Source organism: Telmatherina bonti (genome assembly GCF_933228915.1).
Source record: "Telmatherina bonti genome assembly, chromosome: 22".
In the NCBI taxonomy this organism is placed as follows: Eukaryota; Metazoa; Chordata; class Actinopteri; order Atheriniformes; family Telmatherinidae; genus Telmatherina; species Telmatherina bonti.
The window spans coordinates 29,241,988-29,267,916 of record NC_136631.1 but is presented as its reverse complement, the minus strand read 5'-3'; the positions used below and the strand labels follow the sequence as shown (position 1 = coordinate 29,267,916).

At 41.5% G+C, this 25,929-nt stretch overlaps 1 protein-coding gene across 1 annotated transcript in view; it reads right to left on the bottom strand.

The window, feature by feature from the left end:
• The window catches only part of tyro3 (TYRO3 protein tyrosine kinase), a 49,647-nt gene that overhangs the window by 21,205 nt on the left and 2,513 nt on the right, over nt 1-25,929 (bottom strand). Inside the window, exons 2-7 of the mRNA XM_079262148.1 lie at nt 16,443-16,626; nt 15,431-15,531; nt 15,190-15,360; nt 8,682-8,768; nt 8,481-8,596; nt 7,049-7,229 (exon numbers count right to left, since the gene is read on the bottom strand). Coding sequence (XP_079118274.1) covers nt 7,049-7,229; nt 8,481-8,596; nt 8,682-8,768; nt 15,190-15,360; nt 15,431-15,531; nt 16,443-16,626 — 840 coding nt within the window. The remainder of the gene's footprint in view (nt 1-7,048; nt 7,230-8,480; nt 8,597-8,681; nt 8,769-15,189; nt 15,361-15,430; nt 15,532-16,442; nt 16,627-25,929) is intronic.

Sequence of the window (25,929 nt, the reverse complement as noted above, 5' to 3'; positions counted from 1 at the left end):
ACATTTAAAATGACTAAGAATTCCAACATGCAACTAATACAATTCAACATTCTGCATAGAACTCATTATACAGGACACAGGATGTTCAGGATGGGTCTGTCACAGTCAAATATCTGTTCCCACTGTATGGACAACACAATGAACAACTATCATACTTTATGGTCTTTCCCACCTGTCCAGAGATTCTGGCTTCAGGTATGTAAAGATCTGTCAGACTGGTTTAAATGTTCATATCCCTGCAAACCCCCACACTGGGCTTACTGGGTCACATGGGTGAAATTTGGGATTCTCTGGTGGCTGCAGGTCTGTGGTTCTCTTCTGGGTGGGGATCTTGGCTGCTTTGCTGCTGGGGTGGCTTCCAGTCCTGAGGGGGCTTGGGTGGGTCAGCGGTTGGAGTTGCCTTGCGGCGGTGGGGCGCGGCCGCTTGCAGGGGGGATTGGTGGGCATTGGCTCTGTGGTGGGCGGCTGTGCCCTGCAGGAAGGACTCAGGGAGAAAAATCTCAGGTAAGTGGATGGGCAATGGGAAGGGAGGAGGGGTCAGTGTATGCGGATGCGTAGGTATGTTGGTAGTATGTTGTAGGATGTTTTTTTTTGGGTGGGTGGGGGGGGGATGATGTGCTGGGTGTGTGTATGATGGTGTTTGCTTGTGTATAAGGAGGAGTGTGAGGCTGGATGGAAGGACGGCTAGAGTGGACTATGTAATGGGGCGTGTGTGTGAATAAAGGGGAGTATGTAAGTAAGCGTGGAGTACGGGCAGGGCCGGCTCTAGTTATTTGGTTGCCCTCGGCGACATGTTGTTTTGCTGCCTCCTAAACATTTTAAAATGAAGAATACTACTCTTAACGTCAACAAAGACACACATTAACAGTTTTACTTTGCCTTACATTGTTTCAATACGACATTGCAATTAATTAAATCGTAATGGATGGAAAATAAACAAAGTAGTTTCTGAACTTTTTTTTTATTTATCATGAAATATTTTAAAATAACACTTCTTATTTAGCTATTTTAAATAGTTTCAATAAAACTTAAATAGAGAACTGAAATTACACAATGTATGAAGGTGATGATAAGAATCATACAACTTTAACAGACTTCCATAAATTAAAAATATTTTACAAATAAAGGCAGATACAGTCAGAAAAAAAAGCACTTTCACAGAAAAATGAGCAAAAAGCCACCTCTAATGAACTATGGGGAATACTGGAGAGAAATAAAATGATGTGCCCTAAATGTTCAGGACTCCACTCATGGCTTTTCAGTAGCGCGCTGCATTTTTTCCAGTCTTATAGGCCACAAATACTGAGGTCATAGTTTTACTGTGAAAAAAGTTTGCAGCAAAAGCAGTACAGAGCATTTTGTTTTTCTGAATATACCAGCCAGCTTCTCCTGATCCTCTCTCCATTGATTAATTTCTTGTAGGAGTGGTGATGGTGGCAGCTTCTACCATCATCTCTTTCTGGATATGTAAACTCTGGATTGGTCTGGTATGGTTCTCTTACTAATTCAGTCCTTACTGTATCACAGAGGGCTGGCAAGTCAGCAGAATCTATGTGTCCTCTTTGGATATTAGGAATCTCTGAGGTTGAGGTGCCTGCAGGTGAGTACTAGCAGAGCATGAAGTGATTGTTGCTCCTCCATCTGAAGGAGCATACATAAAAACTTGATGTTAGTGTACAGAATGTTAAAGAAAGAAAAAAAATGATAAACAAATGTTAAAATGTGTAATATGATTTGTATCCATGGAATTTCCTTATGTGCTTATAAATGTGCTGGGTTATTTAGTTATCCCAGGTGCTGGACTACAGACATTTGGGTAAGTTTAAGCCAACATTCGGTGGAATACTCTGAAGCATCGTCCTTCTCTTCAGTCTTAAACAAGACAATGACCTGATCACACCACATCATCAAAAAAAATCAAAGGTAACTTTGTAAAAAACATCTGTATGAGGATGTAAAGGTAACCTGGCAATGAAATCAACTTTAGTTACCTGTAGAATTTTTTATTTTACTCACAGAATAACATTTTTTAAATAGCCTTAGCTGAAACCAGGTATATTTAAACTTCATGGGAACAAGCATAAGGCACCGCTTATGGCTACCAAAACAGCCTGTTATTTTTACGTTGCCTCATTTATTTTTTAAGTCACTAATTTATTACAATTGAATTTAATTATTTTTTATTCTTAATTTCACCTCGCTTTTCTATCTTACATTTATTTGAATTCTCTCCTGAATCTCATTTGGGTAAGCGTGGTTGCACCGCTTCACGCCAATAGCTGGCAGAAGTAGCCTAGTCGTGACTGGTGAGGTAATAATAAAAAAAAAGAGCTAATCTCATCAGATATAAGGGAAAATGGACTTCCAAACAGTTATAGTGAACTGTTCTCTGAGTCATTACAGGTGAGATGGGTATACTGTACCCATAAATGCTTACAAATTTTGCTTATAACATTACCACATCACCAGCTGACACAGCGTAACAGACCAGCAGTGTTGAAGAAAAAGTAATGTATAAACTTGATTTAAGGAGAAGACAGGTGACTGAGGCTTTTAATTGTGGGTAAAATCATAGAATTCATTCATTCATGCATTCATTCATTATCCTAACCACTTAACCCAATGAAGGGTTACGGGGAAGCTGGAACAACCAGATCAGTGGCATTTAGTTTGTTTCATAAGGATGAAATGTTTTTGGGACTTCCATATTTTTTTTCATTATTTCATAATAAAGTTTTCAGGTAGTTATGGGTTAAAACTGTTCGTTCCAAATGACTTATTGCTTCAGGCTGTATGCAGCTGGACTCTATCGTCTGTGTTTGTCTGGTGTTCTGAATACTTTCTGGGATTTCCCTTCACTGTTACCTGTATTCAAGCACACTGTATAGCAAGACAAGCAGTGATTAATGCAATAAATGTAAAGATTGTGAATTTTTAGAAATAACGTTTGTATTTTATATTTAGATATTTAAGTGTGGGCCTAGTGAAAGCATGGATGTGGTTTGAATAAATAGAAACACTGGACACTGGTTTACTACTACAGGACATCCTCTCTCCTGCAGCTGTATTCAAATACAGAGTTTATCCATGTTGTTCATTATTGCATTTGGTCATTTCTATCATCCTACAACATAACTGCATTCTTTGTATTAATGTTATCTGGCAACCACCACCACTATTATCACTAATAAGCTGCTCCGAAGCTGAATATTACCACTACTTATAATAGATATCATAACAACAGAAATTACTACTACTGATAATACAAAAACAGTAAATATGATACTAGTTGTACGTACAAAGTTAAGAGAGAGGTGAACCTAAAGTATCATCAGGCATCCTTTCTTCAGCAGATGTCAACCTCTGCAAATGTTGCCTGGGTGCAACTGGATACTTAAAGAAAGATTTTAATTTTTTTAAATTTTATTATACTCCAGGAGATACTTCACTCCACTAACTAAGAGAGGACGAATACTTTTTCTTTTCCTACCATTTCCACTCTGCCCTGCTACTCCTTAGTATTGTTAGTCTATTTGAGCCTCTTTCTGCATTTCCTTCCGAATTTAAATCATAGATCGGATCAGCTGGTCTCTCAATTCAATTGATCAAATCTTTTTTTCCCTAAGAACAGGCGAAGGGGAGCCTGCAGGTCCTGACGGAGTGCATGCTGTTGGACACGCGATGAAAGTCATGTGTCTGCTGCTTCTTTCTGTGGAGTATTTCTGCACAATTGGATTTATGATTCCTGGGTTTCTGCTGTTTTGTGTGTGCAGTTTCTTGGTGTCTTGCAAATTTTGACAGATCTGTGATGGACTATGCCGAGCAACTAGCAGCACTCGAACTCATGCTGTGATGGAGCTGAATTGGAACTGGATTACAGTCTGGCCTGACCTGGCAGGCTGGATGTGGTTCTGGAGCTCATCCGTTGGTGGGAAACATCATGGAGAAGCTGATGCTTGTTTTTGGTGGAAACTGACCGCCAATTTGGCTGTTTTGGAGTCCAACAGAGACCACTTAGGACTTAAGGCTGAACCAAACGATGTTCAGTCTGACCCAAAACAAAGCTGTTATCTGAGCATGGCTCCCTGCACTGGCCTTGCAGGCTGGTTATCACGTCTCCTGGAATGTAATGCTGTCTGACACTCAGTCCCCCCCACCCCCCTTCAGGCCTGTGGAACTACATGGAACTCAGCTCTTGATGCCGTGTTTACATCAGGTGGCACAGATGAACTGGGGGATAGTTCACAGACTCACTCACTGAACTCACACTCAATGTTACAGACAGATTTTCCTATCTTTCACCATCTTCTCCGGTCTTTGTCTCTCCCTCCACTCACGGACAGGGAGTTGATTGGACGCGTCTTTCTCGGCTGCGATCTGACTGGCTGTGCTGGGAGATCCCACCCCGACCACGCCCTCCCATTTGTATGTTGTCTTCGTTTGAGTTTGTGCCTGCGTGTACAAGAGGTGTTTTTTTTTTTTTTTGTCTCACCAGACTGCGCCTCTGGTGGTACCTGTTTTTTTTTACCCGCAACCCTAATGATCCTAATGTGCTGGTAAAACTGGCTGCGGGAGCTGTCTTGAACTTTAAATTTGAATGAATAAAGTATAATTGAAATTAAATTGAATTGAGAATTGAGCTAAAAAGTTCAATTCAAAATAGTTACTGTACTGTATGTGTGTAAAGAGACAACTGTTATATTATTTTAATTAATGTATAACCACAGCTAAACCTGCACAAGATGGGAAAAATACAGTTCTTCGTGTCTCAGAAACAAGCACATTAAATTAATCATTAGGATACCTTATTGACAGTTCAGGAAAGTTGAGGATATTTTATTTCAGGATGTTTAATAAACACAATTAGGCAATTTTTTTTATCTGAAGACAATAAACATTGCCTAATTGTATTTATAAATTAATTGACGTGAGCTAGCTAAAGGACTAGCAAACAGTCGATAGTAGCTAGCTGCAATAGCTGAGTGGCAGCAATGAAACGTTCTGCAATACAAAATACAAATTAATATTCAACAGTATAATTAAAGGGCTTACCTCTATACCTGACTTTCTTTGCCTCTTCTTCTCTTCTCCATTTCCGTCCTTGAGCAGCTGAGGGTAACGTACCTGCCTGCCTAACGTAACGTCGTGAGGAAACACCCCCCGTTTCTGCCTTCCCATTTCCGACTCGTTTTTCTTTTCATACTTCTATTTTCAGGGCGCCCTATGTTTATGCTTTTAATAAACAAATTATTTTCATTTCTATTATCATTATTTATTTATTATTATTAGTATTATTTTATTTCGTTCAATGCAAGTGGAAATATAAGTTCACCTCCATGTGCGCCCTCAACCGGCCCTGGGAGTGTCTGGGACATGGTGGGTAGTGTATGTGTAGGGAGGGAGTGTGTGAGTGTGTGTGTGTGTGTGGTTGGGGGGGGGGGGGTCTTGGTGCCTGGGGAGCGCAACTGGTGTGCTGGGGTGCAGCCCTGTGGTCTGGGGGTCCTGGCTCTTCGTTGGCGTGGGCTGGGCTCTCTGCCTGCAGGGGTTGGCTTTGGGCTCTTGGGACCCTGGGGCCTGTGCTTTGTCTGCCCTGAGTAGCTGGTGCCCAGCGGGGCCGGGCTTTCTGAGCTTTTGCAAAAGCTGGTATCATTGCTGAACAGCCACCCAGCAATGAGACTCATTCTGACAATGATGATAGAGAACCCAGTATGCTTGATGGTAAAATTGTCCAGCTGTTCAATTCAGATACAGAAGATGAGGACTTCAATCGATATGTTACAACAGACTGATAAAAAAAAATTATGTGTGTACTTTCAAATATGTACCATAGTTGAATAAAGTTCAACCAAATTCACTGTTTTGCTTTTGTTACTTTTGTTTTAGCATGTGCCCAGTAATGCAGTGGGCCTTATGTATGACTTAAGCACAGAAATAGACGCTGTTATTGAGGTTGAGATTTAAAATCTAGTTTGCCTTGTGGACTGAAAAACACGGTAATCCCTTTAAGTTTTATGATGATCCGATCCAAATGAAGACATTTACAGTGATTCATGATGTCATGGTGGCACGCCCACACTGTGCAGCGTAGAGTAAGACTTTTTACTGGAACTCTTCACCAACATGTTTTCTGCTGTCTGATCCAATCAGAACTTGGTGGTGTACACAAAGCCAGAGAAATGAGTATGAGTAAAAACACTACTGGTCCCCAGGGGGGCGTGCCTAAATGCTAATGCAGTAATTGACATGCAGATCTCTTCAGAGTGAGACTAGCATTATATCTAGCAACGTTAGAGCAAATATGTTGTTTTATGTTGAAGTTTTAGCAGTTTAGTTTTTAATGGCGAGACATCAAACTTTGAGGCACCGCCCCTCCTAAACGCCTTGAGTTATATAAACATTTAACACAAATGTCAATTACACATGCCTCCTGCCTCGAATGGTGGTCTTTCAGTGTATGTTCTCCCCACGTATGCGTGGGTTATTTCCAGGTACTCCGACTACCTCTGAATTGCCTATAGGTTGTTCATCTGTTTGTGTTGGCCCTGCGATAGACTGGCGACATGTCCAGGGTGTACCCTGCCTCTCGTCCGAAGGCTGCTGGGATAGGCTCCAGCTCCCCCGCGACCCTTACTTGGATTAAGCAGGTTCATAGAAGGACTGACTGATTACCAGCTTTGTAATACTGCTTATCCAGATCCTGAATGTTGATGTCAACCTTGTCATGGAGAGATATCCAAGTTGTAAAATAAGCCTCTGATCACCAAAACACTTGATCATTAGTATACCTGTAAACCTGATAATCTGAATGTCAGAACACTTGAAAACTTGATCACCTGAATATCTGATCACTAGAACACCTGGTCATTTAAACATGAGAACACATGGAAAACACCAAAACTCAGAAAAACGAAGCCACCAGAACATCCAAACAAACGGTCACCTGAACAGGTTCTTCCTCACTTCCTCACACACACTCAGTCAGATGTTAGCAGAAAGTATGACATCTCTTTGTAACTCGCCATTAATATGTCATCACCAGCTGACTCACCTGACTCAGGCGTGAGGAAGTAGAGCCAGGGGGAAAAAGGGGACCCCCCCACTTCGTTTACACAGGACACCCTCACACTGTAGTTGGAGTGACTCCTCAGACCAGACAAAACATGGACGTAAGGAGGAACCAGCACCTCCTGCTGAGGGAGTTCCCACCTGCGGTCTGAGCGCCTTATCGTCTTAAGATGAAGAGGATGTGGAAGATGGAGACTTAATTACACACACACACACACACACACACACATATATAACATCTATCTATATACCCTATATATACTTACTAGGGATGCACCGATACCGATGCAAGCATGTGCACTCGTACTTGGTATTAATAAAAGTGTACCCATACCATGCTAGTCAAGCTAGCTCAGATGTGTTTGATGCTTCAGACATGTTTTAAAAGAAATAAATGCCTTTAATGTTAAAATGGGATTTTTTTGTTACACTAAAACAGTGATCGGTACCGTTAATTCAACAACTCAATATACTAAGACAAGAGGAGAGCCGCCTCCCAAAAAAAAGCGTTCCCACGCTACGCATCCTGCTACGTTGCCAAATCAGTAACATTCAGCTTTTTAGCAAGGAAATTTTCTCCTAAACATTGCACGGAGTAATGGCATTCTTATGCAACAGTATATGGTGAAAATACAATAATGCCTCCAGAATGTGGGCGTTTCTATTTCATCATATATACGGAGCTACCGCCGGAGCGGCTCTTTGGCGGAGTTCGGTGCAGCTGAAATCAGCCAAAACTGGCAACTCTGACAGGGTCAGTTAGGGCCGTTAGGACAGCAAAGTTTCTGCAAGCAGCCTGCAGCTCTTGTTTGTGGAGAGAACTGCAGCGTTGAGGATCATTATGACTTGTTTAGATAGCATTTTCAGAAAGCCAGCGGCTGCTTCACGAGCCGCAGGTCAAGAGTCGGTGAGCCGCATGCGATGAGGAACACGGCACTAAAAGCTGGATCTTTGTTCCAAAACCACACATTTATAGTTGTATTTAGGTAAAATGTGCCAAATTAAAATAAAACTTGTTGAACTTGTTAGGTGCAGCTGTAGCTCAGGAGGAAGAGTAGTCAGCTTGTAACTGGGAAGTTGGGAGTTCAATTCCAGGCTTCCCCTGACTATGTGCCGAAGCATCCTTGGGCAAGACACTGAACCCTAAGTTGCCCCCTGATGTGCCTATCGTGGTATGATCATGTATGTAAGTCGCTTTGGATAAAAGCTTCTGCTAAATGACTATAGAATAGATCTGTAATGTCCTATACTTAAAAGATGGATAAATTATTACAACCTAATAAAATAACAGCAATAATAACCATAGTCACAACAATGTTCACATAAACAGATTTGGTTTTGGCAAATATTGGTATCAGCAGATATTCAAATTTCAGGTATTAGTATCTGATTGAAACAAGTGAACCAAAAATTACCTGAATTATACAAAAGGAAAGCTCAGAGTGACCTTTGAAACCTGGTTTCCATGACAATGTGACATTGTTGTCCATCATGCTCAGAACCTGCAGGTCAACTGGAGGCCCAGGTAACACTGAGACAGAGAGAACGGAGGTTTAATAAGTCCCGTCCCACATAGCCCCCCAGGAACCCAGTTCAGGTCCAGCAGCTTAACTTACCTTTAATTTGAACTGTTCCAGTTCTGGACACAGATATTCCTCGAGTATTCTTGGCTTCACAGTAAAACTTCACACTGCTGTTCATACCTGCACATGTACACATATATACAAACACACCTTTACATCTTATCTCAGTATCTTTGCAGAACATTATAAAAACAAAATTTATCCCCAATTAAAAACCTGATCCTGACCTGGATTCATGAATTTGGTCTTATGGTCCCAACATTTCAGAAGGTCACTGGAATACGTTTTATAAAACACATACATCATTATTCCTGTTCATATTGGACTTTAAATAAAACCATCTAAGGAGCCGAACCAGTTGTGGAAAAGTGTTGTTGGACAGTTGTAACTAAGACAAGCCAGAATGATGAAGAAAAAACCAAAAAGAAGGGATTATGGACGATGTTTCACAGTACAGGTGGAAAGTCTGCCAAAACATGCAGTGAAAGCAACCCTGGAGTTTTTAAAGGCACAGAAGTGAAATATTCTGCAGTTGACGACGCCTTTTCCACAAGTATCAGGTATCTCACAAAACTAAGAAATTTTTCGCCTGTTTTTCACATGAAAATGCGGATTTATGCAATCAAAAGCAATTCTTTAAAAAACCTCCAACCAACATGAAGATATGTGAATATTTTGTTTTCATGTTGACATGGTAAGTGTAGGTTCTGAAACGTCATCATCCGTGACAGAAAATGCCATGACGTCACACGTGTGACCTTTGTTTCCAACATCACAGACGTTCTCAGAACTGGGTTGTATAGCTAGACAATTAAGCAGATTTTAATCTCAATTACAAACTGAGTTTTCAACGATCATGAAAATAAAAGTGTGTGTGATTATTTTTCTCTCTGCAGTTTCCTCTCCTGCTGTCTTCAGCTGCTAATCAAGGGTCTCTGGCGTTGCAGCGATGTCCTGTAAACTCCTCCCACAGCCACTTTGCTTTCATTCAGACACTGTTGCCAACTTGGAGACTTTCTCGCTAAATCTGGAGACTTTTTTTGTTAAAAGCGACTAGCGACAAATCTAGCAACTTTTACTGGAATTATTAGAGACTTTTCTGGTGTTTTGGCGACTGACTTGAAGACACATATTGTGTCATGATTTTTCCCAGTTGTCCCTGAAGGCATCCTCCTGTGCTGATGAGCTGATGGTTTCCACCTGTGTCTCCCTCTATTTAAGCAGCAAGCCCAGGATTGTTGGTTGCCAGATTGTCAGATTTACTCTGTTTGTTTCCAGCCTTCAATCACTCAAGATCACCCTGTATTCCTGCCCTGTTTCTCCTTCTCCCGAGAACCTGCCTGCCCAGTGTTTTTCCTTGCCTCTTCCCCTTGTGTGTCAACTCAGTGTATGGACCTTGGACTGGATTTTGGATTTGGATTTTGGATACTGGACAAACCCTCAATCTTGGGTGAGAGGAACTGCTTTTTCTTCCTTCTTGGACACATCTCCCTGGAGTTGGCTTCCCCCTGTGTGCCATTTTCACTAACTCTCCTGTCGTCACCAGCCGGACCAAGTTGGGATCCTCCAAGGGGACTTCAAACCCTTCTTGAGTAGGCTTCCTGCTTCCTCGACCCCAGTTATTGACAATAAACTCTTTAAGCAGTCCTGAGGTCTTCTGGTTCTTTTGGGTCCCATCTCCTGAGCCGTTACATATTGTTCTGCAGTTACTGTAAGGAAGGAGCAGCGGGAGCGTCTCCCATCCTAAAGCACTCCCAGGCGGCCAGTCTCAGTCGGCTCCGGCTGCAGGTCAATGTAGAATAACTGCAGTAGGTTGTGGAAGTTCACCTAAACATAGTTTATACCATTGTCAGTGACAACTGGCTGCATTATTTTCCTATACATAGTTCGGCCAGTTAAACACTGTAATATCCCTCCATTACGGGGCGCTACCATAGCAACGCGTTAACCAGCTGGTTCAGATCAGCTGTCTTTTAACAGGTGAATGAGAGAAACGCGCTGCAGCCTGACAGCGGTTGTTTGGCATAAAATGTACATCCAGGCCAACGTAAAATAGTTCGTATAATTTAGTATATTTGGAAAATGTTGTAAAAAAGAAATACAAATTTGTTAAAATGTTTACTATGTGGGACCATGGAATAAGGGAATTAAACAACCCGGAACCGTGCATTACACGGTTATAATGCCCGACGTCGAGAACACCACGATGCACAGCATTGTTTAATCCTTACTTATTTCTATCTATTCTGTAGGAGCCAATACACACTGGGTCATAGCTGGGATATGGAGTTATTTTGCCTTTTATGTGTTTTTATGATTGCAATTAGAGCCTGTTTTAGGTCCTGCAGTTCAGCGTATTTAGTAACAAAACATTCCTATGTTCTTATTTTTATTGATATTCTTATGTTCAATTCTTACTTTATGGCTTGAAAAAGGCTGATTGAAAATGTATTCCGTGTTAAATGAATGTCAGGAAGATTATTTATTTTACTCCTAACATTCAGACATTTAGTGCAGCTGTCCCTTTAAGAAAGCGGCAGATTTCTGACAGCTAGGGTTCTGCAGCGTAAAAGTACTTCGGAGAATGAGAGCGCCTGAAGCTATGTGGTTTTCTTACCGTAGCTGTAAGCGATCATGGCAATATTAACATTTTGGATTTACGTTGTAATCCTATCATCACTCCTGTAAGAAGACTGCCTTGTCAAAAATGAATAAAGATTGGTTCGTATCTCGTTACATCTGAGTACTGTGGAAGTTTATATTGCTAACGACTACCGCGCGAGTAAAGAAAACAACCTGTGGACCGTCAGCCCTCACATATTCAGTTTATATCAGTATTTGCACTTTGTCAAGACAAAGCTTCATGTTATTTGTTTTCTCAAATTTGTTGAATCTTAAAGACGTTATTTAAAAGCCACAGTTAATGTTAACTATATTCATGTTAAAGATAATAGATAATTGTGTTAAATAATCGAGATCTCAATTTCAGTCAAAATATTCTAGATTATAATTTTTGCCATAATCGAGCAGCCCTACTGTGTATCTGTTGTCCGTTGTTTGTTTTTACACTGCTGTCAGTACGGCTCCACATAGACGACCGAAGGCGAAGGACGACATGAAGGACAGTTATTTTCCACCACCTAACCAGATCATGTTGGAGGCATGTTTTGTGCTTGTTAAAGTGATGTGAGACGGAAGGTTATTCTGATTGGATATGATTAGGAGCGCTACTGCCACCTAAAGGTTTGAATGAATGTGCTTAACAATGCGGTTATGAGGATATGTGTGGATGGATTTGTCTTTGTAAAAAACGAGGTCATGTGGACTCATTTGTTTTTACTGGCCAGAGTGGGGAAGGTATTCGGTTTTACAAAAACCCGGCTATGTGTGTACATGGTGTAAGCCAGTCACCAGATCCCAACCTGATCCACCGAGACTTTCACTTTCTTCACTAAACCGAAGGCAGAAAGAAGCACAATTACGCAACAACTGCAGTAAAGGTCTGGTGAAGCAGCACAATATTTCTGATCAAATCTGAAAGTTTGAACTTTAATCAAATCTCAGATGTTTCACTTCAAATTCAATGTGGTTTCATGCAAATCCTAAATCATATAAAATGTGTTACTATCAAAATGTTTCTGGGTCTAACTGTAGTTCTGGCAGGAAACTCAATCAAGTCAGATTATGGTTTATAGCCAAATGTGATCCTGACAGCATATGTGACACACTGTCGGGAAACCCTGATGGAGAATATCGCTGTCAGAAATGATCTATAGATTCACAACTGAGCACATGACCAGAACAGTGGAAGGTGATTGGCTGGATTCATGGACCTGATAAACACACCTGTTTCTGCCTCCAGACTGTTATTGTGGACCTGTGACCTGATTACAAAGCCGACCTTTGGGTTAAATCCAACCTCACGTGTGTCTGACTCACAGCTGCAGCCGAAGTGTTGGAGGTACAATGAAGTTAAAAACTGGTAAAAGTGTGATTATCTTCCACCAATCAGAGGTCCGCTATTCGGCCTCCAGACCTTCAACCTGACAGGTTGTTCTTTATTGGTACCATTTTTATCAGATAAATAAACACAATATTATAAACATCACAATTATTATGAGTAATTTCCAGCACTTCAAATGTGAAAAGTTACATGAAAACCCTTTCTAGGTCCTTAAGTTTGATTTATTTCCATCTTTTGATACTAACATCACGAGAAAAATAAAGAAATCTTCCAAAAATCTGCTGTGTAGAGAATAAATAAGTAATATTAACTCTGGCTTTCTGTCAGAGAAAACAGGTGGAAAAGGCAACAGGACCTCTGGCTGGACTTGGGAGGTTTCTTTCTGAAAACTACATGATAAAAATTAGTTTGAACATTTTTTTCCAACCTAAGTAGCAAATATAGAAAACCAAAAAGAGCTGAATGAAAGCTCGACTGTTGCCATCTTGGCAGCATCATGTGTGCAATCATCATTTCTGGTAAATGCAAAGAGGTGAGGGGGGCTGTGAGTGTGGGGGTGGATGATTGACATGTAGCAATCGCTGACCTGCCTGTAGCTAAGAGCTAACCGAGCTAACCCGGAGCCAACGGGAGCTAACCAGCTAACGGAGGTAGGCGACCTAAAGCTAAATCAGGCTGTTAACTATTCTGCATTCTAACAGCAGGTTATCTGGTACCTGTCAATCAAAACGATATGCCCCAATCATGCCAAATTTCCAGATGAAATTACTTTTAAATGGAGGATTTATGAAAATATATTCAGTCCTCCCACAGGACAGGACTTTGTCATTAAATAAACCTGACCTATTAAACCTAAAATGGATTTTTTAACTAGGCTGTCAACGAGTTTATTTCTGCTGTAAACGTGTTTATTCCTGCTGTAAACGTGTTTATTCCTGCTGTAAACGTGTTTATTTCTGCTGTAAACGTGTTTATTTCTGCTGTAAACGTATTTATTCCTGCTGTAAACGTGTTTATTCCTGCTGTAACCGTGTTTATTCCTACTGTAAACGTGTTTATTCCTGCTGTAACCGTGTTTATTCCTGCTGTAAACATGTTTATTCCTGCTGTAAATATGTTTATTTCTGCTGTAAACATGTTTATTCCTGCTGTAAATGTGTTTATTTCTACTGTAAACGTGTTTATTCCTGCTGTAAACATGTTTATTCCTGCTGTAAACATGTTTATTCCTGCTGTAAACATGTTTACTCCTGCTGTAAACGTGTTTATTCCTGCTGTAAACGTGTTTATTCCTGCTGTAAACATGTTTACTCCTGCTGTAAACGTGTTTATTCCTGCTGTAAACGGGTTTATTCCTGCTGTAAACGTGTTTATTCCTGCTGTAAACGTGTTTATTCCTGCTGTAAACATGTTTATTTCTGCTGTAAACATGTTTATTCCTGCTGTAAACATGTTTACTCCTGCTGTAAACGTGTTTACTCCTGCTGTAAACGTGTTTATTCCTGCTGTAAACGTGTTTATTTCTGCTGTAAACATGTTTATTCCTGCTGTAAACGTTTTTACTTCTGCTGTAAATGTGTATATTCCTGCTGTAAACATGTTTATTCCTGCTGTAAACATCTTTATTTCTGCTGTAAACATGTTTACTCCTGCTGTAAACATGTTTATTCCTGCTGTAAACATGTTTACTCCTGCTGTAAACATGTTTATTCCTGCTGTAAACGTGTTTATTCCTGCTGTAAATGTTTACTCCTGCTGTAAACGTGTTTATTCCTGCTGTAAACATGTTTACTCCTGCTGTAAACATGTTTATTCCTGCTGTAAACGTGTTTATTTCTGCTGTAAACATGTTTATTCCTGCTGTAAACGTGTTTACTTCTGCCGTAAATGTGTATTTTCCTGCTGTAAACGTGGTATTCCTGCTGTGAAGTTGGTCTTTTTAACATAGGAGTCTTTGAGGATTGGCCCTGTTTTGGAGCCCCTAGTGGATGAAGGGGGAACTTCTGCACAGGCTTCACTTTTAACTGCAGGAGGTTGCTGCTTGTGATGGACACCTCTTTCAATGGTCAGTCAGGATGCTTGAAGGATAGTCTCCATATTACCGATACAATGTGTCTTAATGTGTATACTACGTTAGGTAACAAATTTTATGTCATCTCATATGTAAATATGTGCTGGAATGATAAAGTTCCTTGAATCCCTGATTGTAATCCAGTCTTAAAGCAGCAAAACAACTACATACACACTGAAAACCTCCACAATCAGCTCCTTATCCAGCATTGATATCCATTTAACCAGACATCATATATATGGAGTTTTCAACGGCTCAAATTCACAGAGAAAAAGTGTAAGCAAATGAGGCTTCTTCACTACTAGCTTCCATTTCGTTATTATTATCATTTTAATCTATATTAAATTAGTGTATTTTAACCAATCACAAAACAAACAAACAAAAAAACAGTTTGGTAGCCCTGCATATGCAGCCAGCAGGAGCAACCAGTATGGCTCTGCTGGGCTCTTCCAGAACTGACTGGTTAGTTCCTGTTTTTAAATCCTGATCAAATCAGATTCTCTGACCTGGGACATGGAGGACTGATGGAGATGGTTGGGGTTCTCCTTTTCGCATCCCCCCCAGCCACCAGAGCACCTCTACAGGCTCGGGGGGGCCGACAGCAGCACAGGAGAGGTTGAAGGGAGAGTTGGGGAAAATGGCCACATCCCGGGGCTCTTGGATGAAGTGAGGGACTCCTGCAGGAGAGAGCAGGTGATGATGGAGATCCAAGAGGAAGAGGCTGGGGGTGGAATTTAGGGTCCTCACCTTCCACTGTGATCCAAGCCCGCTCAGAGGAGAATGTCAGACCATGGAACTCCACCTCACACCAGTACTGACCCGCATCATGTTGCTGGACCGACTTCACGCTGGAACCAGAGGACACAGCGTCAAAACCAAGACGCTGGGCAGCTTCCAACGGGTTGGATTACTGTTGCAGGACAAGACCTGCATCAGGTCACAGGAGATCAGCAGAAAAATTTCTGGATCATCAGTCCATCACCGGGGCGGCTCGGCCCAGATGATGTCCACGGAGGAAAATCATTCAAGTCCGACCACAACAGCAAAATCTCAAAATCTTTGGGAATTCTGCAAGATTACAGCTGGGAATTAAACTACCACAAAAGTACTGAGAACCACTTCACTTCCTCACTTTGAGTCAGACGTGAAGGATTAACACCAGATTAAACCTGGATTTAAAGTCCATGGTCACACTGAGTTACTGCTGCTATTTGGATCAGTGAGTCACAGTAAAATAACAGACTGCTGAAACAAACACATTAAGACCAGACCTGACCCACAAACTAATGGGACTCCTGAACTGAAACCAGAACCAGAACCCAGTGACTGAAACATTTCATTTGTCCTAGGAAGAGGAGGAGGAAGATGAACAGCAGCAACACTGCTTGTGTACACAACTAGTTTGCTGTTTGACCCGGAACACTGCAGAAAAATCAGCAACAACATGGACTTCAGGAGCTTTTCTACTATTTTTACTTACATGAATCAGAAAACACCACAGTGAAGCTCCTGAACACATCCACCCTGTCAACATTTGATCACTGCTACTAATATAATTTATTATTCTTTTATTAGCCTGCTGCTTATAGTTTAGATCAGGGACGGGCAACTCCGGTCATCCAGGGCCACAGACCTACAAGTGTTGGGAGTTTCTCTGTCACCCAGTTTTACAGCTGCTTCACTGATGATGTCACATCTTTATATTATCCTCCTCCTGCTCAGCAGTGTGTAAAGTGTGTGTGTGTGTGTGTTGATGAACCTGTGTGACGTCTCCCAGTGCTGTTCTCCCAGAGTGAGGAAGACCTGGTCGGTACTGTACAGCCTTTCTCCGTCCTTCATCCACACGATATCTGGTTCAGTCACCCCCTCCACAGCACAGCCCAGCCTCACTGCATTCCCTTGAGACACAGTCTGATTGGATGGGTGCTTGGTGTACCTCACACCTGCAGGAGGAAGAATCAATGCCGTCTGAACTGAGTCCACATCTCATCTCTTTACTGGAACTGTTGCTAGAATGACCGATGAGGTCCAACTCAATGATAGAAAAGCAGAAGTGACATCACTTCCCTCCACTGATGACATCATTCAGACAAGTTCAGTACAGTGATGACATCATGCTCCTGACCAAACTGCTTAACTATCCTGTTTAAAGCTCTAGTAGGTAACGTTGCTCAGAGACATGTTCCTCTGGGTGAAGTGGTTCCTCGTCCTGATAGTAGTCTATACATTCTGGAATCATGAACAATAAGAAATATAGTTAAACCCCTCAGTTTACTGTAAATCTGTAAAAACTCTGACCAATCCAAACGTTCCGACCCAAATGGAGTTGTTCATTTCTCATGTTTCGTAAGCTTCTTCTCCCGGCTCCCCTCCTCCCCCTCCAGCAGTGCATACCTGATAGCCCCACCCTGGATATAAACAGCGTGTTAGGATGAAAATACAAAGTAATGAAGAAGAAACTCGGAAGGCAAACATGGCTGAGAAAATGCAGGAAGGACTTCCCAACCCGGCTCGGTTTATTTACCTCCTCCCGCTAGACAGCCGAGAAAGAGAAAATCGTTTGTGGAAAAAGTCCCTGGATCCACACGGTGATCCGGATCACCATCAAAATACAGTTCTGATAATAAAAACAGTAAAATCTGTCAATCTCTTCTAGTTTCATTGCTCTTAGTTTTAGCACCTCCATCACAGACGATTTGGGCTTTTCCGAGGCTGAGCTCCTTCTGCATGACACCACTGATAACAACTTTCCTAAAAATACGTCTACCTCTGTACATTTGACTGTCGAAGAAATGAATGAGTCAAACCTGCTACAAACTTCCAGAAACCATAAAGTTCTATCCAACTCGGGGTGCGATCATAGCTGAACATATTGTTTCATATACATACATAGCAGTTTTAGTGGAGTGGTCCTGCCAGAGGCCACACTGATGTGGATCAGACAATTATTTCTTTCATTCATGAACTGTGAGACTTGACAGAAGACGACATGCTCTAGTAGTTTGGACGTGATCGGCGCCAGTGAGACCGGCTGGTAGTTTTCAACCTGGACTGAATTGAGTGTGGGTTTCCTCAGCAGTGGGTTGCTTGAAGTTGTGTGCCATCATCAGGTATGTCAGAGAGTAACATGTACAGATAAGAGGTGAAGTTATTCATGTTGCCTCCTGGAGGCTGAAATATGACCAGAATGTAATTATTGATGGGTGCAGAGACCTTTACTGCACGATACTCGAGTGATAAGCAGTTAGCCATGAGATGGAGAGAGTTCCACTTTTTAGAAAGAAGAATGCCCGTATCGCCTCCTCGTCAGCAGAGCGAGGTGTCTGGGGGACACCCAGGAGACTTCAGGAGTCGCTTTGTTTTCTGGACTGATCCAGGTCTCAGTCAGAGCTAGGCCATAATGTCTGAGAGACTCATTAATGAACTGATGAATTCTGTTTGATTTACAGCGGACTGACAGTCCCAGAGACTGAAGGTAACAGAGGATGTGGCTGACATTGGACAAGATCTGTTTTGTGTATTGCGTTATCTGTGGGAGACACGTCTCAGTCTGTATATCTGACAGGGAGGGCTTTGTGGCACATTGTGCCTTTGCTCGCGCAGGGAGACTCGCAGATCTTTACCCAACGTGGGCTGATACAATGACTGAAGCTTCAGCACACTCTAGCCGCTGAAGTACCTGGAACTGAGTCCACTCTGCTTGATTGCAACCGGCTAAAACCGCCTCTATCTGCTTGCCCCAAGTGGTAAACAGGGACCATGACCCGCGTCACGGATTTAGCTATTTTAGATCTTATAGAAACGTGTTACCAACATAGACATCATAGACACCAACATAGACATAGACATCAGCGGTGCTAACTATGACCCGAAACCAAGACAGAAACTCCAGCAGTAACTCACCTAAACTGACTGAACCACTACCCCTAAAGTCAGGGGTTGTTCTCCTGGAATTAGAAAATTCTCTGTTCATATACAAGATTACTGAGCCTGTGTTTCTGTGTATAGAACTTGGTACCACAGAGTAGAGTGGCAGAAGAGGCAGCGCAAAGATTTGTTCAATAAAACTGAGGTTTGTCATTGTTATGATAAATTACGTTTGGATAATTGTCCTTTTATAAATAAGAAAACTCTGAGCTTTAGTACTCTGCTATGATCCAATAGAAAAAGAGGCGAGAGAAGTGGTGAAAAGCCTTGTTTATTTCAGAAATAGAAAGAAAGGCTCGGTCTCAGATGTGGAAAGAATATTCAAGTCAGTTCGAATCCTGAATTTCAGCATTGAATCTGTGGAGAAAAAGAGTGGAAATTAGCTTGAAGGTAAAAAATCAAGAACTAAACTTTGTTCTTATTTCCTTCGCAGAATTATGTGAAAAGATTCGGATATAATCTGTTTTTTTTAAAAATCTTTTCTAGACTAGACTACTGCAACTCCCTTTATACTGGGATTGGCCAGCTCCACCAGCTGGTCTAGAACTCAGCTGCCCACCTGTTGGCGGGAAAGGACGACGCGAGCTCATTAATCCTGCACTACCTTCTCTTCACTGGCTGCCTGTCTCTTTTAAAACAGTTTTTTATATTTATAAAAGCTCCCCTTAGCAAAATAAATTTGCTCAGCAGAACACAGCATCCAGAACATCAGTCTGCTTGCTTAAATGCTGGACAAGACAACAAAAAAAAAAAAAAAAACGATAATTGTAAATGTGCAAGAATTATGAATACCAATAAACAAAATGTAAAAGATCCAGGTCCTGCTTCCCTGGGGATCAATATTTTTGTAAAATAAAGTTAATACGCAATGTATTTTTTGACTGCTTGGTGGTCGGATCCATAGACATCACATATAAATATAGACGCCTCATTGAGCGCTGGAGAGTGAACCAGCATTCTCCGCCATATTGGATGGGTCACCGCCATATTGGATGGGTCTGTGCTTTCGAGTCTTGCTACAGAGTCAACATAGTTTCCCCACATAACTGTTTTCTGTGGAACAACGCGTATATATTACACACAAACAAAACACTTTTCCACATAACTGGTTTATAACTAATGTTAACACAGTGAATAATCTACTAAATGCAAATGATAAATTTTACTCCTATGAGGTGTTTATGGAAAAATATAATATTGATGCTTCACAAAGACAGTTTTACATGGTAGCATGATTACCTCCGCCAAGGAGTTTATGTTTTTACCGGCTTTATTTTTTTGTGTTCAAGATAAATTAAAAGGTTATGGACGGATTTTCATGATATTTTCAGGACTTGTTGGAAACGTGAAAAGGAAGAACTGATTTAATCTTAGTGGTGATCCGGATCACCGTTTGGATCCAGGAACTTTTTAAAGACCTTGCCGAGTGTTTTTCTGGGTAACTTCTGAATTGCACAGTTTGGATACAATACTTAATTTTCAGACTTTGTACAATTGTATCTCTATATTGATAAATTAATAATTGTAAAATATAAAGAGTCAACCGTAGTCAAGAGAAAGCAGCAACTATTCCCGTATTTTGTTCAGCATACGGTTGCAATAACCGGCGAAATATTAAAAGCAAATTGTGTGGAATTACATTTTACAAGGTTGAATAATAATTTATTTCACCAAATAAAAATAGATAAATCCAAATGCATCAATAAACAAGCAAACGTGTTAGTATCAAATTCATTTATACATTTATTTATATTGTAGCTACCTTGTGTCTTTCCTAAATAGCATTATAAAAATATTTTAGCACATAGTTTTTAATGTTTGACAGCGACTTGTATCATAACAATATCTCTGTCCTTTGTAACAAACCAAACTGGGAGAAAAATCAGATAAAAATCTGTGAAGTTATTGTGGTTGGGCCTACACCGTATAAATAAAGGTATTGGAGACACATGGGAGACCCATCCAAGATGGCGGCACGATGACGTCAGCTTGTATAGGCAGTGTGATACCACGCGATGTCTACCTATATATGTCTATGGTCAGATCTCATCAGGGCCCTACATCTGTCGATGACATAATAGTATATCGCACTTTATAAGAGTGCAATAAGATGCTTACAGTCTCTCATTTATCAATGGAATTTCTGCTTTATTTCACATTTCCTTTAGGAATCTAAACATGTTTTCCATAGACCAATAAAGCCCTTTTGAATCTGAAGATTAATTGAATTTATTATTATGGCTACTTCTCATTACATTGTAAACACCACCAAGCAGAGCTTGCCCAGATGGCATCGCCAGCCGGTTTTTCCGGGGCATTAGTCCCGGATGTTTTGAGTCTAGCCCCGGTAGCAAAAACCAGTTTAGGTCACTGTACATAGATGCTCCTAAACTAAGCTGCCACCCGGTCCGTTTTTTCTCCTCAGCCACAGGCTTGCAGACTCACACACACAATCAAAGCAACGCTACAACACAGAGCTGACTGGGCTCTGGGATGGAGGCAATGAGCGGCTAATCTAGAGTTTCAGGACACGCAGACAGTGCTGTTTACAGCGCTGTGTTAACAGAACAGCGTGGCCCCTTTAAGAATGGTCAAGCTAAAGAGAGAGAGAGAAACATTCAGCATGTCAGCTGCATGGGGATCAGAGGAAGTTAGATCTGAGAAGTTGTCTGTTTTAGCAGCAAATGTCTTGCAACAAGGATTGACAAGAAACACCACAAAGCGGTGTCTGCGTCACTGCAGCTGGGCGAAGTAAAGGGAGTTTACCCTGAAGCTTGCTGAAGCTCCTCTCAGCCTTCCAAGGAGGAAAGTTTAACAGCTGTTTCTGTTGGAGTTTTCAGACAGTGGAGGCAACAGCAGAGCAGCAGGGTTACTAAACCGTTGAAGAAATGTTGCACTTCAGGACCATAATTACCAGAGAGAGAGAGAGACGGAAAACAACTGATTTTTGTTCTTTTTTTTTTTTTTTTAAAAGGTAAATGCTCATGTAGATGTTTAGTTCACCTGGTAAAGCACCTACTTATTACACTCAGGTGTAAAGTTCAGTTCCCACATCTCCCTGAGCCACCTTTCTCATCTACTGATGTACAATAAAGGACAGTAGAGTCCACACCATGGTAAAAATATAAATGTAAAAAACACTTACATTTGGATCACACCATATACTAATATGTTGTACAGATTACATTTGAAGATAATACATAATGTATAAATAAATGTATAAGAACAAAGAAAACAGATTTTAACTCTAAAGAGTTCATTTTGACTCCAGGCAAAATTTTGTTTCAAACCCCGATCTATGCTTTTATCTACATAGTTATCTGAAAACATTAATTAGTTGTGATGTGCAGATTAAAACTGAAATATCTATTCCTCCTATCCCAACATTTATATAACATATAAGTTAACTTTCAGAATAGGTAGGAACTCTTTCTTCCAGCTGAGTAGCTCAGGTCACTCACTGCTCTGTGATCAGTCTGACATGTAGTGATGATAGACATATTTCAGCTCTATTAACAGCAAAGATGTGCAGGTCTATGTGTGAAAAATGAAAAATAAACTCTTATGACTACAATGTAACCTGATCCTGTAAACATACATTTCTATACATATACATATTTCTATATGTATACATATATTTTTCAAAAGGGAATATCACACACACACACACACACATACACACACACACACATTATTGATATATATTGCTCCTCCCTCACCCACCCCTCCCATTTCCCCAGGTTAGGGCAGGTGGCTGTTCATCTCCCAAGCTCGGGTTCTCTACCAGAGTCCTGGGAGCTTGAGGCTCCTCTTCAGTATCTTAGCTGTACCTAGGACTGCGCTTTTCTGGACGGAGATGTCTGATGTCTCACCAGGTATCTGTTGGAGCCACTTCTCCAGTGTGGGGGACACAGCCCCCAGTGCTCCTTGAGGCCTTGGTACTTCTCCAGTTTCTCCTTTTTCCTGATATTTCCATCATTGGGGATGGATACATCGATCACTACGGCTTTCCTCTGCTGCTTATCCATGATCACCATGTCCGGTTGGTTGGCCACCACCATTTTATCTGTGTGGATCTGGAAGTCCCAGAGGATCTTAGCCCTCTCATTCTCCACCACCTTAGGGGGAGATTCCCATTGGGACTTGGGGGTCTCCAGGCCATATTCTGCACAGATGTTCCTGTACACTATGCCAGCTACTTGGTTATGGCGCTCCATGTATTCTTTACCTGCCAGTATCTTGCCCCCCGCTGTGAGGTGCTGGATTGTTTCAGGGGCTCCTTTACATAGTCTGCACCTGGGATCCTGCTTGGTATGGTAGATCTGGGCCTCGATGGCTCTGGTGCTCAGGGCCTGCTCCTGTGCTGCCATGATTAGTGCCTCTGTGCCGTCCTTCAGTCCAGCCCTCTGCAGTCATTGATAGGACTTGTTTATATCGGCCACTTTGGTGATCTGCCGGTGGTCCATCCCATGCAGAGGCTTTTCCTCCCATGATGGTTCTTCCATCTCGCGTTCCTACAGACTCCATTGTCTGAGACATTCACTAAGTGCTTCATATCTCGGTGCCCTCTTCCTGATGTATTCGTGGAGCTTGGATGTTTCATCTTGGATAGTGGCCTTGATGCTCACTAGTCCTCAGCCCCCTTCTTTGCGCTTAGTGTATAGTCGCTGGACACTGGACTTGGGATGGAATCCTCCATACATGGTGAGCAGCTTCCGTGTTTTGACATCCGTGGCCTGAGCTTCCTCCTTTGGCCAGCTTATTATCCCAGCAGGGTATCTGATCACTGGCAGGGCATAGCTGTTAATTGTCCAGATCTTGTTCTTGCCATTGAGCTGACTTCTCAGTGCTTGCCTCACTCGTTGCAGGTATGTAGCTGTGGCAGCTTTCCTTGTGGCTTCTTCATGGTTGCCATTCGCCTGTGGTATGCCCAGGTACTTGTAGCTGTCCTCCACATCTGTTATCCTGCCCTCTGGGAGTGCAATGCCCTCCGTATGGATTACCTTACCTCTCTTTGTTATCATCCGCCCATCATTTCTCAGTCCGAATGACATTCCGATGTCCCTGCTGTAGATCCTGTGATGTGGATCAGTGAGTCAATGTCCCGCTCACCCTTAGCGTACAGCTTGATGTCATCCATGTACAAGAGGTGGCTGATGGTGGCCCCATTCCTGAGTCGGTATCCATAACCAGTCTTGTTGATTACCTGGCTGAGGGGGTTCAGGCCTATACAGAACAGCAGTGGGGACAGGACATCTCCACATTTGATGGAGCCTTGTGCGATTGGCTTGAAGTTGGCCTCCAGGGTGGTCTGCCACAGCCTCATTGAGTTTGCAACGAAGGTCCTTATGTTGCTGTTGATCTTGTACAGCTTCAGACATTCCAGGATCCATGTGTGTGGCATTGAGCGGTCTGGTTTTGCAGTCTCGGGCGACTGTTCTGTCAACCAGCAGCTGGTGTTTGGCTCCTCTGGTTCCTTTGCCATGTATTGATCCATGTGCCCACTTACCTTATTATGCCTGACAGGAGCTTCCATGTCGTGGAGAGGAGGGTTATTGCCTGGTCGTTGGATGAGACTGATCCCTTGTGGGGGTCTCTCAATATTAGGACTGTTTGTCCCTTGGTCAACCATTCAGGGTGAGTCCCATCCCTCAGGAGTTGGTTCATTTGTGCTGCAAGGGGTACATGGAGTAAAGTCAGCCTCTTTAGCCAGTAGGTATGGATCATATCAGTGCCAGGCCTCCTTCTCCCATATGCCTTTCCAGTATTGTTCCGTTTCCAGCTTTGGTTGGTCAGCTTGTGTAGTATTACCCTGCCCCTGGGAGTACACTTTAGCTGGGTTAGTTGTGAACAGACAGTTTATTCTTCTGGCCTCATCTTAGGGCTGGGCGATATGCCCAAAAAATAAAATCTCAAATTTTTTAAAACCAAATCCAATTTTAATCGATTTTCCCCCTTACTGTAAAGATAAAAATAGTAATAAATTACAAACATCAAAAACTATTCTTTTTCAAAAATGCTTTTGTTGCAGTCAGCCTAGGAGTTCACCTGAAATTCAAAGTGCAACTAAATAAGCTGTTGAATAAGATTGAAAAAGAGATGCAGGCGCTGCCACTGTAAACATTATAAGAAACAACGTTTGCACTTCGTGCGTTTCCACTGTGAGCAAGTTTTTAACTTTTGATCACACATTTAAGAATAGGCCTCACTTCACTTGTGTAACTTTATTTAAATAAAAAAAACTAATAAATGAATAAATAAAAGTGCCTCCTCTTGGAAGAAAAATAGTGAATTCTTTTAGAGCATTTTGACATTAAATAACCAAAACAATTTCCCACATTGGCAATGAGGGAATAAAAATGAATGTTTCTTTACACTTAACATGTGTTTAGAAAAAAATGACCTCTTTGATACAAAATACTATTTTTAAAAAATCCCTGAATGTTATTAAAGCTATATTTCTAACATACATGTATTATTACATTATTGCTGTTTTTTGTTTAATTTACACATTTTTGGCAAAAAGACGAGCCTGTCAGCTGCACATGGCTTCAGACCCCTGTGGCATGTGACCCCTCCCTCACTGAAAACCCTGCGTTTCCATCACACCTAGAACTTCGCAAAAACTAAATATCGCCATAAAAACTCGCTAATGGAAACACCTACATTTAAAAAAGTCTCAAATATTGCGAAAGTTTTTAGGATCTCAAGAGGAGATTTTTCAGACATTTCAACATAGAAATATATTACAAAAGTGTAATGGAAACACTTTTTGCATTTACGTGTCCCCAGACGTGACCTGGGGGTTGTGACCATGTAATTCCCAGTACAGATGGCGAGATGTGGAATAAACAGCGAGTTTCAGTTTTAGAAAAGAAAATGAGGGAGAAAAGCTTCGAAAATCCGAAGCAAATTCTCCACAGCAAGTAGAAAACCCTAAAATAACACAACGTGCCCACTTTGCATAAAGCGTAATGTTTATAAAATCTCATAAGAGAAACGTGATTTTACAACACTTGATGCTAATGTGCTAAATACTGTTCAATGGAAACACCCGTAAATCACAATTGTCTTTGTCGAAACTTACAAATATTTTTATTTTGCAAAAAAATGTAATGGAAATGCAGAGGGGGCACTTGTTGTACGTTGCAAGCTGCCATGTTGCGTTTATGCGTTTCTGTGGGAAACCAGCGGGAGTGCGCTGATGTCACTATAAAGTACGGAAGCCCAAAAGATGCTGGCGGGGCAAAAAAAAAAAAAAAAAATCCAGATTTTCACAAAAATAAATCTTCATAAAATGCAAATTCGAATTAATCGAT